The sequence below is a fragment of the Triplophysa dalaica genome, chromosome 3 (genome assembly GCF_015846415.1).
Source record: "Triplophysa dalaica isolate WHDGS20190420 chromosome 3, ASM1584641v1, whole genome shotgun sequence".
Classification (NCBI taxonomy): domain Eukaryota; kingdom Metazoa; phylum Chordata; class Actinopteri; order Cypriniformes; family Nemacheilidae; genus Triplophysa; species Triplophysa dalaica.
In genome coordinates this window covers 18,616,317-18,635,812 of record NC_079544.1, presented here as the reverse complement: position 1 = coordinate 18,635,812, position 19,496 = coordinate 18,616,317, and the positions used below count along the sequence as shown (strand labels likewise).

At 39.3% G+C, this 19,496-nt stretch overlaps 1 protein-coding gene across 2 annotated transcripts; it reads left to right on the top strand.

Moving 5' to 3' along the window:
* Positions 1 to 6,151: 6,151 nt before the first annotated feature.
* LOC130417678 (guanylate-binding protein 1-like) lies at positions 6,152 to 11,590 on the top strand. 2 transcript variants are annotated; one of them, XM_056743380.1, is made up of 11 exons: positions 6,152 to 6,281; positions 7,669 to 7,868; positions 7,946 to 8,073; positions 8,673 to 8,782; positions 8,882 to 9,087; positions 9,423 to 9,665; positions 9,760 to 9,908; positions 9,981 to 10,112; positions 10,229 to 10,441; positions 10,525 to 10,627; positions 10,697 to 11,588. In XM_056743380.1, the coding sequence occupies exons 2-11, from the start codon at positions 7,676 to 7,678 to the stop codon at positions 11,098 to 11,100; spliced, it is 1,881 nt and encodes a 626-aa protein (XP_056599358.1). In that variant the 5' UTR covers positions 6,152 to 6,281; positions 7,669 to 7,675; the 3' UTR covers positions 11,101 to 11,588. The 2 variants fall into 2 exon arrangements, with proteins under 2 accessions (XP_056599358.1, XP_056599357.1); XM_056743379.1 differs by having other exon boundaries at positions 9,760 to 10,112; positions 10,697 to 11,590.
* Positions 11,591 to 19,496: the final 7,906 nt, after the last annotated feature.

The following is a 19,496-nucleotide window of genomic DNA, read 5'->3' as shown; positions in this document are numbered from 1 at the left end:
GCCAATACAAAGTTACTGGTTTCAACAAAAGCTAGACCACAACCTGTTGAGAGAAAGGGTTAGTGTTTTTTTTTTTTTTTCATTTTCATTTGTTTGTCAAGTATTCACAGAAGAGATGGGTTTTTCTATCATATAATATTTATTTTCTCTTGAAAATACGTCACAAAATAGAAGTACATTTCATCGACAAGTTACAGATCACACTGACTTTAAAATCGTACTGTTTGTTCGGTCTGAGAATACTGAGCTGTGTGCATATTTCAGTGAGACTCTAACAATGACGGCTGGATACAACAGCCGAGGAACCATTGATAATGACGCCATACAAAAGCTGCAGTATCCTTTATCTTCTCACATGCATGATCCTCTTTCACATTTGCACACATGTTAAAAGATGCTATTATTCCTGAATGTGCTGCAGTTACTTTACAGAGATCTCTGAGCAGATCAAGATCAGATCACCATCAGCAGAAGCCGAGGAAGAGGGTTCTCAGTTTGTGTGTTTCTTCCCATCATTCTTCTGGGTTGATAGATTTTACCTTGAGTTTGGTATTGCAGGGAAAGAAAGTGACAAAGGACGTGATAGATCCAACTATGAGATATGTCTTGTAGAGCTTATAGATCTAAACTTTGAGTCCAGTTTCACTATATTTCTCTCCGTCAGGAACAAATTAAACCTGGAAATATCAACTCCGTTGTGAGTCAATCCTTTAACCCAACCACCAGGGAGATATAGAGCTGAAGGGAAGAACAGCAGGCAGGAGACGAAGTGATGTTAAATAAATAGAAACATTATTTATTGAATAATCTCAGTTGTTCGTTGATGCTCAGTCAAGCTCTGTCAAATTTCTTCTGACTAGAAACAGATTCAATATGTGTTTTTAACCATTCAAGATTACAGTATGGAGATGTAGGTCAATGGATACTCATATCAGCATAAGTTACAATACAACTCCCAACAAGATTAAACAACAGGAAAGTAAGGAACAAATAATACGAATAGAATTGAATAATAAAATGAATGAATACACATGATAGATGAATATTGTAATAAATAGATAGAAGATAGAAGATAGAAGATAAATGAAACAGAATAATAAAAAGTAAATAAAACAAGAAACAAGTGTGTGTTTCCTTCCAGATCTGTCAGAAGAATATCTTGACCTTGCCCTTAAGCTTAAAAAAGGTTATTAAACCTTTTCTTTAAGTTTTGACTTAAACAGTTTAACACAAAATATTTAGCAGAATGTCTAAACAGCTAAAGAAACTAAATGTAAACATTTGAAATGCTCCAAATATATATATATATATATATATATATATATATATATTTAATGTTTACTTGTTTAGGTGTCAGTAAGGAAATCAGTGACAACAATCTGCCTCGTGAGTGTATCCAGAATAAGTTCCCGTACAAGATGTTTTGTATTCCCACTTCCAACCTCTCCAGAAAACATGGCATGTTTGGAGAGCCTACTGGAGTGGGACCTTGTGCAAGCGGGACCTTGTGACAGCATTTCTGAAGACCACAGGTCATTTTTTATGAATACATATTTGTTGAGAGCGCTGAAAAACAATGAAAGGAAGCAACATTGTTACTGTGTGTTACAGAGGGTTATATTATATATATTATAATACCAATACCTTCCATTTGGTTATACAAGAAAGAGCATTTTTAGCATTAAATAATACATGATTCCTAATAATCAGTGTTTTTGATCAATGTCGCACATCCTAAAGTACAGGTAGATTGAGGTGTGTTTTGCAAAGAACAGGTTCCCTGTAAGTGTGACTGATATTACCTCAGAGCATCACAAATTCAGCAAATTGGCCACTTATGAGTTCATTAAACACTCCTTTAAAGATGAAAAAGGAGCATACTTGAAGCAACTGATGGAGAGATTCTATAAACATAAGCACATGCATAGTTACTCTTCCATACATAAAAAGCCTTTTTTTTAAAGATATTTAATATTCAAAAACTGTGCACATTGGTATGTACTTTTAAAGAGTATTTGTTGAGAGGTATAATATATTTAGTATAATATTCTATTATACTAAACTATATTTTGACATAATCTTGAATTTGGCAAACTACAGGATATACTCAAATAGGTGCTTAGGCATGCTTTGAATGATCATGAATAGTTCATTTTAGGTTAAATTAAATAAAGTATACATTTTTAAGCAGATGTATTTGTGTTTTATTCATGAAATTGCACGGATTGTACATGTAAAGTTATTGTAAGTAAAGTTTGAGTTTGAAATTTGAGTTTATTCCGTAATGCGCAGGTCAGTGTGAGGTATGTTGTAAACTGATGCATGTTTTTATGTTTAATCTATTGTTGTACACAGGAAATGCAAAAGTCTGCAAATAAGGCAGTATGACTTTGGCAGTATGTCATGTGCTTGTCCCAAACAAAGGAGTCAGGGTGTGGACATTTCCTGTGTGTGTGTCTGGTAGATTCTGTTTATGATTTAAAGAGTAAGTAGCATATGATTTTTAAGATCCTGGTTTATGGATTGTCCAACAATAAATGAATGCACATAGAAGGTTTAAAAAAACACTATTATGTTGTAATAATAGGTAATTATTCTTACCTCACTTCTTGACTGACTCTCAAATGATTCGTTCCGCAATTCATCCGTCAAATCCCCTCCAATCCGCTAGCCTAGTGACATGTGATTGGTCAGGTGGTGTAGTCTGCTGTGATTGGTCAAACACGTTCGTAACGAGCAAGGCGGGATGAGAGCGAGTCATAATAAGTGTCAGCTGCGAGTTGCACAGGTATCGCATCTCTTTGGAGGAGATCGGAAGCATAAAAGGACGACCGATCGGAGATAGGACCAGGCCTGGATTTTATGTTATGTTTTATGTTTGTGTGGCTGGCTGTTGACCGTGTGTCGCAAATGGAACGCCTACCATCATTGCTGAATTACATTGTTTACAGGTTATATATTATATACAGTGTATAGATAGAGATGGCGGGGATTTCATCTTACCAGTTTGAGCCCTAGTCTGAGGAAGAAACATCTGAAGACGATAGTAGATAATAGATATACGATAATAGATTGAACACTTAAATTAGCTGAATTCATAGCTAGATAAACAAACTGTAATACCCCAGAAATAACGGTACATGTTAAAGTTAGCGTTATATGCATTAGCTGACACTTTACACAGACATAAGGTACACAAATATTTCTGGGTTTATACTCCTTTGGTGTCATTTGAAAATGAATTGTAACCATTGTTTCCTCAGAAGTTCTTCCTTTGGTTGTTTAAATAAGACTCACTTAGTTTCTCAACGTAGAACACAGGTTTTAGAGGGCACACGCATCACGAACGAGCGACAGTGTTTTGAGGGAGGATAGTGAAGTTTTCGCGGCAGTCCCAGCAAAACGTAGGCGGGGACTATGTCTAGTGACGTAGATACGCAGCAGTTAGAGACACTTCTCGTTTGCGTGTTTCAGAGACGACTCCCTTTTTTACAAGCCAATAGCTTTGTTATTTATTCACCTTCGGACTTACAACTTGGCAGACAACTAACTTTCAAACACGGCAACATAACACACTGCATGAAATGTAATTTTCATGATCTAATGCTACTTACTCTTTAAGATTGTGTTTATGAGTGTGTTCTACAGTAAGTTGTGTATTTGTTGATGTACAGGCTGAGGCCGTGCTGAATGATTTCATGAATTTAAGGAAAGCTAAGAGCAAACACCATCCTTTACACTGATAAAAAAACTCACTGAAACAGACAGAAAGATCCAAGGTAAATCTTTTCAAAGATGTATCATGAACTTTTCTCTTCATTTAGTCCTGGGCATAAATAACTATTAAGTTGCATGTGAAATAGAAGCCAGAGCATTGTTATGTAAGTACTTGATGTAAGACTTCTGTGTTATGTTTCTTTCTATCCGATGACTGAATGATCAGAGGAGGAAGCGAAAGCAGCTATTCTGGAACAAAAATGTAAAGAGGAGAAATGTATTAAGGTTAAATGAATACTGAAGGTGGAGCAAAAGCGAAGAGAAGACACTATTAAGCAAGTGGAGGAGAAGCTCAGTAAGGAAATGGAGGAGATTTGAAAGAGCTGTGAAGAGAAAACTGAGGGATCAAGAAGCTCTCCTTAACAACGGCTATGGGGAGAAAGCTAACCTGATAAAGATAGAAAATCTAAAGACACAACAGGAGGAGAAAAGTTATTTATTTAAGGAATGTGAGGCCCCTTGTTAACACTTTTGCCGATGTGCTTCTCACTGTCCTTCGTATCATAAATACCTCCCTCTCTATTCATTTTTTAGATGTTCCTCAGTTATCATTAGAGTTTACAATTACAAATGGAGTGTGGGAAAGTTGGTTTCAGATTCATATAAACTAGGTGGTAGAAAAAAGTAATACTGCTTTTCCTCCAAACTGTAAACTTTATTATGTTTTTATATATAATATTTATAAAGAATTCATATGCAGCTTATTGCAAAGACTAGAGAAATTAGTCTGGGCTATGAAAACGTTTCTTTCTTGGTTTATTTTTATTACAGCATCTTAAAATATATGTATAGTGAAAAGGGTGTGTATCTGTTTCCAGTCAGCTTAATGTTTTTCATAAAATAAAGATTAAAGTAGCAGCAATGGTATGCATTTCTGGATATAGATTGGAAATATTTAGCACCGTTGTTTGGCTGAAAACTATTAACTTTATTTGAATGCACAATTGAAAGTATGCCTGTTGCTATTTGCTGTTCAATCTTACAAAGATCAGAGAAATTAGTCTGGCCTTTGATTTTTCTTGGTTTTATGTTCAAACTTATACAGTATGTCTTCTAACATGACAATGTGTGTACAACTGACATACATTATTCACAGTAAGCCATGATGCATTCCATAGGCCTAAATGAAGGTGTCCTATGGCAGGGATATTACTCAATAAAACATTATTTTACCTCATGTAATCTCAACATGTTGGCTTTGATTAGGTCATGAGCTTCAGCCGAGCTAAAAATAACTGTTGTTATTTCATTGTAACGATCTCAGTCCGTGTTTCCCATGTGTTTGTGAACATTTCTGTTACTTCCTGTTCTGTGCCATGTTTTGTAGTCCTTTCTAGTTTAGTGACTCCAGGTGTGTCTTGTTCTCCTGTTAGTTTCTATGTATTTAAACCTCAATGTTTCCTTTGTCTAGTATGACTCAATGAATGTTTTATCATGGGCCCGTGTCCCAGTTATTTATGGATAACTTTATAGTTCTTTGATTATCTTGTGTAAAAAGTCCTTAACTGCATGTGGATCCATGCCTGCCTTTCATACACTCATGTTATGGAATGCACTTTACAATCTCTCTCTGTCATAAAAACATAGTAGGTTAGAAACATTACTTTGTGCCAAAAACATCGATGACCAGCTGGATTGCACATATAAAGCCATTTCCTCTGACACCACATGTTATGCAATATTACTATTATGGCCTAACATGTGTTTTGGAATAGCAACAGGCAGATTTTGCAACAGAACCTCCTTCGCTGATCTTGCAAAGCTCAAGTCTAAAGCTAAAATCATAATAAAATGCATAACATGAGCAACACATCTTTAGACAAACTAACAGCTGCAACACTTTAACAGATAGGCCTATAAGGATTCATGCTGTCATTGAAAGAGGGACTCTATTCTGTAGACTTGTCCTGCGATAACCCCTCTGAAATATGAGTTGGGGTGGAGACTAGATTTTTTTTGTTGGGAAAGCAAAAGGGAGTTTGATTGTGTAACAGTTTGCTTGGACACCATACCCTAATTTCTACACTTGTGAGATGAACGACAGGGCCAAGTGATCAAACTGGTTCCTAGTTAAGATCTGCAGTAAACAGGATACTGACAAGACCGCAAAATGAACCTCACATAAAATGTGGGATAACATCTAACTTGCAAAGTGTTTAAGTTAACAGAACAATAACAACAACCTCAAAATAAACCGCACAGTTAATGTTTGACTAATATAAACATGTTTCCTAAGACAAAGTGCTTAAGATATCCGTAGGCTATAAATATTTCGTTAAAGTGTGTGGACAGGGTTCTCGTTACGGAATGAAGATCTCTGTAAAGTCATCGTGAAAGTGAAAGCGCAAGTTTAAACGTGGCAATGGACCACAGTTGCACTGCTGATTTCTCGGAATAGCCCCGTTTAACCACAATGGATGGGAATAAACAATAACTACGTAACGTATATAACTGCAGGCCATCTGTTTGAAGTTCAGTCGTCCTTCGCTGGCCAGAAATCAACGGTAAGAAATAATTTTCATGCGTTTATTCAAATCGGTGGAGCAATACATTTTGTCAGTTTGTGTTTTCCCTGGAAATCAAACTCAGAACCATCTTAAAAAAACAGCCATATTATAGTTAGTGCATTAAATCTACAATAAACAGTTATATGGAAAGTGAAGTGAGGGAAAATTAATTTTCTTTGTCATTATTTTACTGCATCAAACATAAAGATAGGTTAACTTAAATCAGTTTCTGAATGAAGCAGCCTAAGTGAAATTGTGATCTATTGCATTTCATTGCCTTTGTCATAATATAACTTTCTTTGAAATGCCCCGGGTATGATGCTTGTCAGTCTAAATCAAGTATACAGCTTGGGGCAATTCATCCATGTAAAAGAATATCCCTTTAAAATGTACTGTAAGTCTATATATTTTATTTTACATCACCAAAAAGCGAAATGTAATATTTACCTGCTTTTTATATGATAATGTTTTAAGCATGATGTGTAGCTTTGCAAATATTGTATATTTTGTATAAACTATCGCAGGAATGAGGCCTTCACCGGTCAGCTGCTTAAATTCCCCCCCAAATCAATAAAAATCGCACTGTCTATTGTGCTCAATATATTAATGTATACCTAAACTAATCTTGTAATTAGAAAAAAAATGCAAAAGCAACAAATGCGTTTTAAGTTTAGAAAAAGTGGAGTTCTCTGCCTCAGGGGTTCGGCCCATTGCCTGCCATCGACGTACATATCAGTAAGCAACACACAAGTCAGGTATGCGGGCCATTATTATTCATCATTCACGTTAAATGAAGTGATTCTCTTTAACGTAGTTGATGCTGAGTCACTGAAATAGTTGTGGCAAAAAAAGGCGGATTACCGATGTATTTTTCCATGAATCTGAAATGTTAGCGATTAAAACGTTACTTGGAAGTCAACGTTAGCTTGCATGTGCGCGGCGGTCAAATAAAACATCCGGTGACGTTGTCAGACGATGTTGGAGTATAAATCAGGATACGATTTTAAAAGCGTTTAAAAAAGTGACTCATTGTCGTATCATGCTTAGTGTGTTTGTATACTTGTTTCATGTCTTGACAAAATGAAAAGGGAAATGAAACTGCTTTAGTTTAATAGGTTCAGTTCAGTTATACGACTGCAAGTCTGCATGATAAACCTATGAACCCAACTCATATTGACGCTTTGTGTTGTAGCCCCCTTCATTGACTATGTTATTTGTGTCCCCTTCATAAATTGCTCTCGAGACATTTTTTGTTTATTGTCCCCCCCCTACTGTTCAATGATATTTACGCCCATGGTCTGACTAGCAAACACTATAAATGTCTCATTCAGTATGGCATGTGATGGATTGTATAATCATTAAGCATGTTGTGTGTTGGTTGCAGAGTCAATATGGCTTGCGGCAGTCACATGCCAGCTCCGGTGTGTCTCATTGAAAATGGTCACGACGGCAAACTGTTTGTTACAAAAGATGCCATAGACATTCTCAATGGGATCAATGAGCCGGTGGTGGTCGTGTCCATAGTGGGACTCTACCGTACAGGGAAGTCTTACCTTATGAACCGCTTAGCAGGACAACAGTCAGGTGAGAAAACATGCAGAAACACAATAAATGCTGATATATTGAGGATGCACCAACCTAATGTGTGCAGCTTTACTCAGGCTTTGCACTTGGGAACACTGTTGAGTCAAAGACCAAAGGCATCTGGATGTGGTGTGTCCCTCATCCATCTGTAAAAGGACAGACTCTGATGCTGTTGGACACTGAAGGACTGGGTGATGTGCAAAAAGTGAGGACACCAACATGAATCACATGATGCCCATGAATTTAATCATAGTACATTGAAACAATCTAAAATGAAATTGTATAGTGTTCTATGTATTGTACAAAATATAAGACACGAGATATAAAATACCCAATTCAGATTATTCATGTGACATATACGATGTTCCAAATAAATGAATGTATAATTTGTGTTTTAATGATGAAAAGGTACAAAGTACATAGGCGTATATTTTAGGCCATCAACTTTAAGTGGTGTTCTTAAAGGGTGCCCTATGTCACCCCTTTTATTAGCCTTTCTCCCATTTTACATATTTATTTTCTTTCATAGGTTAGCATTATTCTACACATATATTGTCTAACAGCACCCTTACATACAGGAAAACTAAATAGTGTTTCTGCATCAATAGTATTTGTTTTTCAGTTCTGTGCGTTGAACCTTTATAAGTCATTGAGACAGTAATGGCGGCCTCTGTAGGTTAAAATGAGTGTTACATGTCAATGTTTTAAAGTAGAGCAAATGTTTAATGTGGTCCTACAGACAGATTTGAAGTCTTTATTGTCAGGGTACCCTTTAAGATACTAGGAAAGTTTTTCGTTTCACAGGGAGACTCCAAGAACGACGGCTGGATCTTCTGTCTGGCTGTGTTGCTCAGCAGCACTCTGGTGTACAACAGTAGGGGAACCATCGATGATGATGCAGTACAAAAGCTGCAGTATCCTTTGTTTTCTCACATGCATTACCCTCTTTAATGCACACACGGGCACACACACACACACTTAAAAAGATGCTGTTATTCCTTAATATGCTGTAGATACATTACTGAGCTCGCTGAGCAGATCAAGATCAGATCATCATCTCCATCGGAAGATGAGGAGGAGGAGGAAGAAAATTCTCAGTTTGTGTGTTTTTTTCCATCATTTGTCTGGGTTGTCAGGGATTTCACCTTGGATCTGGAAATTAATGGGAAAACGGCAACAGAGGATGAATATCTCAAATATGCTCTTAAGCTAAGGAAAGGTATTTATGATAGTATTACTGTATTTGTTCACCTACCTAATCCTTCTTTTTTTGGAGTAGAGTGGTATAGTAAACCATTATACTCATATACACAAACTATGACTAACCACCAGTAGTTGCAAGCTAGTTCCCATTCTAAAATGCACATTTAAATTATACACATCACAGGAAATAAAGTTTAATAAAGTGTTATGGTTTGTATAATTCTGTTTGCCGGTTGGCCCACCTAGTTTTCTGCAAATAAAATATAAAAAATAAAATAAAAAACATTTTGACAAAATACAGTTTATTTGGGGAAAATGTAATCGTCCTGTTTAAACCTCTTACTCTTTCAGGTTTAAGTAAGAAAAACACTGAATACAACCTGCCTCGTGAGTGTATCCGGAGATATTTCCCTTCCCGGAAGTGTTTCGTGTTTCCACCTCCAGCCTCACCGGAAAACATGAGACGTCTAGAGAGCCTACGTTTAGAGGACCTGGTGGGAGACTTTCGAGAAGCCGCAGGTCGTTTCTGTGAATACACGTTTCTCAAGAGTCCTGTGAAAACACTGAAAGGAGGCCACAGAGTTACTGGGAAATGTGAGTATTTTATACCGTGCATATGGACGTTTACAGTAATGTGGAGTTTGGAAAGTATAAATTCTTTTTTTTATTATAATGTTTGTTTTGTCAGTGCTCGGTCAGTTGGCTAAGATTTATGTAGAGACCATAAGCAGTGGTAAAGTTCCCTGTCTGGACAATGCTGTGGTCGCTCTTGCAAATCTAGAGAACAAGGCGGCTGTTCAAGAAGCTCTCAAAGTGTATCAGAGTGGAATGGAGGAAGTAAGTTACACATTTTTATTCAAAACATTCCTATTTTGGCTAATGCACTGTACATTATCCATGTGTTTTCAGGTAATGAATAAGTTTCCAGTCAGCATGGAGAATATTACCAACGTGCACCAGAAGTCCAGCAGTCTGGCCACCTCCGAATTCCTGAAACGCTCCTTCAAAGATGAAAAAGGAGAATACATTGCAAACCTAAAGGTGAGAATTATATAAAATGTTCAAATAAACGAAATGTTTCTCCTGAGAATCTTATAATTATTTAATTGCTCCTCCACCATCAGATGCAATATGAGCATGTACTTCTATGTTTATAGGAAGATATAGATATGCACTATACAAAGCTACTGAATCAGAATGAGATGGCATCAGAGAGGAAGTGTAAAGAGCTGTTGAAGGATCTGTTCTCTGACATGAATGAACGACTGCAGAATGGAGAATACAGTCAGTGTGGAGGATATGAAATCTACTGCAGAGACAGAGACGCCATCATTGCACAGTACCGCAGAGAACCCAACAAAGGAGTCAAGGTGAGCACCTGAACGTGATCAGGTATTGAGTGTATGCATCTTGTCTTTGAACTACAGTAAGATGTATATTTACTTATGTGCAGGCTGAGGCCGTGCTGAATGAGTTCTTGAATGATAGAGCAGCTGAGGCAAACAGCATCCTTCACGCTGATAAGAAACTCACTGAGAATGAAAGAAAGATCAAAGGTAAAGTTCTGCAGAATAAAGTCATACGGGTTTGAGGATGAGTAAATCTCTTTTTCTGTTTCGGCTTAGAGGGGAAAGAGAAGGAAGAGCTTCTGCAACAGAAGTGTAAAGAGGAAGAAGAGAAGCGTATTGAGAGCAAGCGAATGATGGAGGTGGAGCAAGAGCGCCAGAAGGACACAATAAAGCAGATGAAGGAGAATTTCGACAAGGAGATGGAGCAACGGCGAGAGGAGATGGACAGAGCTATGGAAAGCAAACTTAAGGAACAGGAAGAGCTACTGAGCAAAGGCTTTAAAGAGAAAGCGGATGAGCTCCAAGAAGAGATCAAGAGTTTCAAAGAAAAAAAAGAGGGCATAAGTGCTGGTGGCGTTTTTAAAGATTATGTTATGCCTCTTCTTGGAACCGGCGCAGACCTGCTTTCTAACCTTTTCATGCACAGATCATTATTGAAAGGCCTGAAAGCATTAAAATAATAACCCGGTTTTAGATTTGTGCCATTGGAGTATAGAACAAGGATGCTGGGTTGGATTGATTCAATGTATTTGGTTTGGCAGGTTTGCCTGCATCATGATTTATCGCATTTATTCTTTTAATCAATCACCTCTTTGTGGACTTTTCTGTTGTTTATAAACCATTTTTGTGTTTTGAATGAATCAGTGCATCCCTTTAAGCTACTGTTGTTTTTGTTTAATCTTATTCCAAGTTTTGTTGAGAAATGTGCTATATACGATAGTAAATCGTATTTGCAAAAAAAATCTTATAAAAGGCCAAATAAACCATTATTCATATGTAAACAAGTGTTCGTTTTAATGGAAAAACTCAACCATGAAAAATATTCTGCCATTTATTTATTTGTTTGGTCTTGAGATTCAATTGTGTAGAGTGAGTGTATACCAAGTGCATTGTCCATCCAGTATCATGGCTTCTGGTTACCTCATATCAGCTCCTGTGTGTTTTATTGAAAATGCTGAGAATAAAAACCTACTTGTGAGGAAAGAGGCACAGGACATTCTAATTGGGATCAATGAGCCTGTCGTCGTCGTGTCCATAATGGGACTCTACCCTGAAGTCCTACCCTATGAACCTTTTGCTTTAGCAGGACAACAGTCAGGTGAGACCCGCAGAAACTTTATATCAGACAAAGCGTGCCACCAAGGGGCATTTGTAATAACACAAAAGATATCTGGAAGAACAATAAGGCTATAACCAAACAACAGTGGACCTCACTGACATCCATTGCATTGACATACAACCAATATCTTTTGTGTTTTGAGCAACCTAAGGGTGAATAAATATTTGTACTTTTGTGTAAACTGTCACTTTTAGGAGTCTCGTTAAAAGAATATGTAGTAATTTTGCTTTTCTTGTCGCTGCCTTTCATATTTACCAGACTGCTACTGGCACGAAGTGCCCCATAGCAGCATAAGACATCGATTTTTCACTCTTTTTTCTGATATTTCAGAGTCCGCACTGCTGTTTATAATCATAATGTGTTTGATTCAATCGTGTTACTAAAAGTAAAGCCTGAGACAAAGACCAAAGGCATCTGGATAAGGTGTGTCCCTCACCCAAATGAAGGAGGACACACTCTGGTGCTTCTGGACACTGAAGGATTAGGAGACAGACAAGGTGAGAACCACAACAAAGTGTGTCCGTGATTTAAGTGATAACAGAAAATTATGAGATTCACGGATAAATCAAGCAATGTAGTGTATTTATTGGTTTCCTCTCATCTTGGGTCTTTTTGTAATATATTCTTCTTATACAACAAAAATAAAGTGATTTAATGACTTATTATTTTGATTTAGTCGAAATTTGTATAAATATTATCTGAAGGCCTTGAGCTGTTTCTTTCAGGGAGAGTTTAAGAACGATGGCTGGACCTTCTGTCTGGCTTTTCTGCTCCGCAGCACTCCGAAGGTAACTGCTTTTGGCATTAAGGATTTTGCATTACCACTTCTAACTGCTGGCCTAGAGATGGCATCCAGCATGTTTAGATCAACATGAAATTGAAATTGTTTAATTTAAAATAAACTGATTAGTTTCAGATCTGTGGTGCAGCAGAAATCACTAAGTCCTGATTCCAGAACCAAATATTTTACGCATTTGGCAGATGCTTTTATCCAAAACGACTTTCATTGCATTATGCTGTATATTTGTTTCTGAGTATAGACAAACCCTGGGATTTAACCCATGACCATGGTTTTGCTAGTGCTATGCTCTAACCACTGAGGAAAGCTCTGATAGTGCTTCCAAATTTTGTTTAAGGAATATTCCACCTCAAAATGTGAACAATTCTGTCATGAATTACTTGCTCCCAAGTTGTTCCAAACCTGTATACATTTTTTTGTTTTGCTGAATAGAAAGATATTTGTGAGAATGTTAGCAACTGACATTTCTGGGAAATCACTGACTACAATGTTGGAAAAATTACAGTATCATTTTTTTACAAAATGAAATATGAGCCACAACGTTTCCATCCTGTAGAGGGCGCTTTATTGCTTTGAAAGAATACTCTGCTAAACTCAAAACCACTTGGGGTCAAATTTGTTTGTGTACAGCAAAAATATGATCTGAATACTAAGTATGTGTACAGACAAACCGCATTCTGTTTTGTCAATAACAAACTAACTACTTAGTTTGTTGCTGTACTATGAATTCTTAACACCTGAATATAGAAACGAATGATGAGAGCAATTAACCATATGGGCAACTGAGCAATTGCCCAGGTGCCCACAACCTCTAAAAGGGCCCAGGGCGGTGACATGCACTGAGCCGGTCGCGTGACTGCAAGCGCCGCTACAAAACACAACTCATATGGAGAAGCTAGGGAGTGCTAAACAGAAATTCAAAAAGCAGAAGGATATCAGGAACGCAGAAAATAATAATACACTTTCTCTCATACACCAGTTTGCACATTCAAATTCCAGAAAAAGGCCAGTGTGAGATGTGTTTAACTTGATGAAATCAAGTTTAAACATGCTGTTCCCCATTATTTAGGATTAAAATTGTGTATTTTGCCAGATTATTTAGCCTTTCTTTTTGTCTTGTCTAATTGAGAAAATTTACAGATTTCCAAAAGTTTATCTTGCGGTGAAATGTTTAACCCTTGCCTGTCTTGTTGAACTGTGATGTGACGGGTTGTTTTCTGTTTAAAGACAGGTTAAGATGAGTTTGGAGCAGATGATACTGCATTTTATTTATTTTTTCCTTGTGGTGGATCCCTGAAAATGCTGTAAATTGTTTATTGTTGTTGAGAGAAAACGGCAGATTTCAAAATGTTTATATTGCACTATAACTTTGTTGTCCTGTTGAATTCTGAGGTGACAGGTGATTTCTGTTTAAAATGAGCTGAGGACCAAAATGCTACTTGATTCTAGGAGATTATGGACTTGTGTTTGTGTATTGTCTGTGAACTTCCTCTGTGATAGCTCTATCAATTCAATACATTTGTGCTGGGAGAAGGTGTTCTTATATAAGACTGGATTCTTTGAAAGTTGTTGCTTATTTATTTATTTGTGAAAATGGAGGACACTTCCTTCACTCTCTATGTAGTGGGTCAATTTTGCCAGATTATACTGATGCCAATGCATTTTGTTTTCATAAGATCATAAATGAGTGGCCTTGACCAGAGAACATAGTGGTGCATTTGTAGTTCTATGAACATTTGCACATCTGTACATCAAAATCAGTTAGTTATTGTAATATTGAGTATATTTACTGTATTACTGTCATTTTGTCTGTATTTTGCCAGATTATGGTGATCCTGGGGTCGTGATGATGGGGTAGTTGAATATTGTTGCCCAGGGTACAGCGAAGTGTTAATCTGGCCATGACACACAGGTACAAATTTCAAACAAATCAAACCCTGAGTTCATTTGACTGTCCTCATAAATCATCACAAATGATGGTAAAGTGGTTGCTTTATCTTGCACTTGGGTGTTTTTTTTTATAGCATTTTTACTATTCGCCCTATTTTGGACATTTTTAATTATGCAAAAGTTTGTCTACTGTTCAGTGCAGGATTTCCAAGCTTTATTTTATATGGCCAAATATTGATGCCTCTCTTTGTATTATTCTTTTTCCTTCAGAAGATTTTTGTGCCTTTTCTAAATTTCGTTGTTTAGCAGATTATTTTTTCCAAAGCGACTCATAAATCAGGGAGCATTTAGCCATCAATAAACCATGTACAAATCTGTTTACAAGTAGTCTTGATGCTTGGGGAGAAGAGAATGGCATAAAAAAGTTGTTAACCATGTTAAACAAGAATAAGAATGTGAAGGATTTGTCAAGTGTATACAAAAAGGTGTCTGAGGTTGTTTATATTGTTGTGATGTTGACAATGCAACATACATCTCTATAAAGGCAAGGATGTGTGTGATTTCCAGTATAACCGTGGGCCTATTTCAGAAAGGAGGTTTAGTGAAAACTGAGTATATTAACCCTGAAATGAGGGAACCTCTGGGTTTTCGTTTCAGAATGCGAGGTATGTCAAAACCGAGAAAGCGGGTTAATCAAGCCTGTTTCTAAAAGATAGTTAACTTATAGTCAGACTTTTTCACCATAGTAATTTACTTTCTGAACCTAGCTAGGTAGGGAGCAGGCTTTGGTAAACTCAGTTTCTTTCAATCTCCTCCCCCTTTTTAAAGCGCAAGTGGTGTGCCTCATTGATTAATTTAATACGGTCATTCATGGCGCACGTTTTAATCACACAGAGTGACTAAGATGTCATAAGAGTTGCATTAACTCAAAGGGATGTACTTTGATTTCAGGAGAGAAATTTAGGACTCGAGCGGAATTTTGTTATTTGCATTTTTATTAAACTGTCCTTTTTTTCTTTAAAGTGAATAAGATAGATATATCAAAACATATCTCATCCTTGCATGAATAACATCAGCAATCATGGCCGTGTACAACATCAGAGCAGATTCTTTCCATTACATTTTCTCCCAAATGATGGTTTTCTACGGAGGATGAGAAATGAAGACTCAATAAAGTGTATATATAAAGTGCATGAATAAATTGGTAAATACAAACATAAATGCAGAAATTAATATAAAAGTAATAAACAATCAACTTAGACGTGAATTCACTAACCATATCTGCCCTGAGCAGGGATCAAACCGGCAATTTGTCTGGCTTTGATACAAGAGTTTGACACCCTTACAACTGTTCTTTACACCATGACGTGTCACACTTATCACTAAAGCACAGATGGGAAGTTTTCTTTTATTATTTCTGTTTTTTGCATTCATTCATTTACTGATTAATTAATTTGATCATTGGTACATTTATATGTTAATTTAAACTTCTTTTTAATCATTTAAAGAAATTATAAAGCACATTAGTAAATCCACTGTATCCAGAGTGTTGAGGAAAGTGTACCTCGCTCTGAAGTGTTTTCTGCAAGCATGTAGCTGTTTTGGAGCAGTTGCCATGTTAAATCGTAATATCGGAGCTCCATTGATCATGGCTTTTCATCGTTGTGGTGCACATGCTTAACTCAAGGTATACTACTCATGCTTAACTCAAGGCTTAACTACCCAGTTGTCTCTTCCAGGGTAGTGGCTCCTCATTCTGGTCAGTTTCAGTGCCATTTGACCAACCTTTTTGTTTGTGACAGAAAATAAAGGAGAGGTCCTGTATAAAAAATTGTGCCCTGGGATCCACGTGGTTTAAGATGGGTCAGATACAGCCTGCAGGGCCCTTGTTCAAAATTTACTGTTTTGAAGGTTCAATCTCACATCTTTAGCTCCCACACTGTAAAATTCTTGATGGAATGTTCATTAGATTTCACAAATAGGCAGTTGTATTGAAGCTGAAATATGATTGGTTTACATGTAGTTGATCTGAAACTAAAGCTCAAAATTTTCTAATTCTGTTCAGTCTCAAGTGTTGCTCTTTCGAAGACCAATAACTATCAAGCACACAGAAAAAATAGAGAAAATTCAGGATATCCATTTGCTGCCAGTAAATGTTCCAGTTTTAGAGATACAGTAACGTCTCGGTTAAGTCTGTAACCTTCGTTCCCTGATGAAGGGAACGAGACGTTGTGTTCCTAACCATCCATTCGAATAGTATTGGACATACTGAGAAGCCTGTACTGACAATCATTACGGACAGGACGTTCGCCTTGTCAGTGTGGCGCCGTCCGGGGCCGTCACACTGGGGAAGACACTGCTCTCCTCTTGGAGAGTGTGTTACGGAGACCACATCCTGCCATACGGGAGGTGACATGTGGAGATATTGACATGGTCTCCCGAAGGAGATCACATGCGAAAACTTTCGGGCCATAGGGGGCCAGAACCTGGGTTGGTGTGCCACCGGAGGGGAGGTCACAGATTCGCCAACAGGGGAATCAGGAGTGAGGAAATCATCATACGGGACTACCCAACAGGGGAGTCACTACCTATGGGGCAATAGTCCTAGTATAGGGGTCCACCTGAGAAGGGGCGACTCTGCCAGAACTGGACTTGGTTCTAACAGACCGCTCTGCCCGGTCCGTTACCAATTGCTTAGTGATGGATGGAATGCCTATACTTCAACTAATGGGGGGAAGTAGGGAGGCAAGGAATAGCGCACTGTACTTACCTGAAAAGGGAAGAAGTCGCTTTTTGCAGGTGTACGCCCAGGCCAGATGGCTGTCTTACACTGAAGGGTGCAGAACATGGGCTGACACTGGTTCCACTTGGAGGTTGTAAAACCTCACGAATGTGCTGGGTGTAACCCAACCCGCAGCTTGGCATATGTCCGCCAGAGAGGCACCCTGGGCCAGTGCCCACTAGGAGGCCATACTCCGAGTGGGCTCTCACTGCGAGCGGGCACGGGTGATCTTGGGATCGGTACGCCAAAGAAATGCCGTCCACAATCCAGTGTGCCAGTCTCTGTTTGGAGACAGCCCTCCCCTGGTGCTGTCTCCAAAAAAACGGCCAATTAGCTGCTCAGACCTTCTAAGGTCCTGCGTGCGGTCCAGGTAGAGGCGTAATGCGTGGAGGTTGGGTCTTCCTCCTCAGAGGGGAGCGCCTGCAGGTTCACCACCTGATCCCGGAAGGGAGTTGTGGGAACCTTGGGCACGTAACCGGGCCTGGGTCTCAGGATCAGGTCCCAAGAGGGTACGGAGCGCGGTCGAGATAGTTTCACCCTTTTCACGACCCTAAGGAACCTGGTGACCAGGTCATGCTGACCCAGAGACTTACCCTCCACGAGGTTGTGATGTGCGGCAACAGCAGCAACATATACTCTCAACGTGGATGGGAAGAGGTTACTCTCTAGTCTCTGCTGTAAAAAGGCCAGCACGGACCGGAACAGGCAATTCCGTGGGTTCTCCCCGTGGGAAGAACACCAGGACGAGAAGAGACGCCACTTATACGGGGGTCCCTCCCAGACACCGTCTAGCCGAGAGTGCTGTGGAGCAAAACCCAGGGGAAACTTGTCTCTTAACGAGAAGGTGGGAGCTTTGCCCTGATAAGCCGTCAGGGTTCGTCCCGTCAGGGCCGCTTAGAGGTCCTCTTTGCGGGCTGCTAACGGGGGACAGATGCCCTGCTCCGCAGGGGTCTGTGCCTCGGGTGGAACGTCCTGTGGGAGGGTCCTGGTACCGGAGGGGTCGTCGCGGGAGGGCGGGGCCGCTGGAAAGCAGGCTGTGCAGAGGATCGTGTCGACCTATGGGTGGCCACTTCGCGGCAATGCTTTATTGCCTCAGTCTGCTTCTGTACCGCAGAGAACTGTTGTGACAACTCCTCCACGGTATCACTGAACAGCCCGGCTTGCGAGATGGGTGCATCCAGAAGGCGGACCTTCTGGACCTCACTCATCTGCGCAAGGTTGAGCCACAAATGTCTTTCCTGGGCCACTATAGTAGACATCGACCGACCCAAGGCACGTGCCATGATTTAGTCGCCCTGAGCGCCAGATCCGTGGCAGTGCGGAACTCGCTCATGCGAGTTGGGTAAGGCTTCCCATCCGCCAGGTCCTTCAGGGCTTTGGCCTGATAGACCTGGAGAATCGCCATAGCGTGGAGGGCGGAAGCGGATTGTCCAGCAGCATTGTAAGCCTTCGACATGAGTGTCGAGGAGAGCTTACAAACCTTGGACGGGAGTCTAGGCCGGCCCCTCCAGGTGGCCGTCGTCTGCGGGCACATGTGTCCCGCGACAGCACGCTCCACCTGGGGGATGTCGACATAGCCTCGAGCCTCCCCGCCCTCCAGGGAAGTGACAGCTACAGAGCTACCAAATCTAGAACGTGTCGAAAAAGGGCGCATTCCAGGATTTGGAAAGCTCCTCATGCACCTCCGGGAAAAATGGCATCGGGCGGTGCGTGGCCTTACGCTGCTCTGCGTCGTAAATCCAGCAGTACTGAAGAATCGAAGAGTGATACAAACAGCAACAGGTTCCGAAGAACAAAGGATGATGAATGACCACCGCCATCATCCTTTTATACCCGTATGTACGGGGCGGAGACTGGCGTGGGCAGGCCATTCGCCAATCCCCATTGCCATTTTAGTTTTATATAAGAGATGATAGGTTCTCAGAATCAAACTCAACGTCGAGAGACCTACTGAAGGGGAACTCGTCATTTTGCTTGTTAGATAAAAACTGTCTTAATTTTTATTTCGGATTCATTTCTGACTTCAGACTTACTGGATTTTATATAAAAGGTTTTGCACTACAGTCAGTATTTGTAATAATGGCATTACACGCATGCACACAAAAACGCAAAACACAGACTCTTCCTCCTTTTAGGTCCAAAAGCAACACAAAGAAAATATGTTTATTAAAACCACTTCTGCATGTAACCTGATTCCTGGGAATGCATGTTGTTTATTATCATCCACGTTAGATACACAGCAAAAGCCATGCCATTTGGCCACGAG

What these genes read in the sequence shown, in the direction of transcription:
- LOC130417678 (XM_056743379.1), top strand. Translation starts at nt 7,676, where the DNA reads ATGGCTTGCGGCAGTCACATGCCAGCTCCGGTGTGTCTCATTGAAAAT. An exon ending in TGCTCTTAAGCTAAGGAAAG is followed by an intron (nt 9,088 to 9,422) that starts GTATTTATGATA and finishes TTACTCTTTCAG; the next exon opens with GTTTAAGTAAGAAAAACACT. An exon ending in AATACATTGCAAACCTAAAG is followed by an intron (nt 10,113 to 10,228) that starts GTGAGAATTATA and finishes CTATGTTTATAG; the next exon opens with GAAGATATAGATATGCACTA.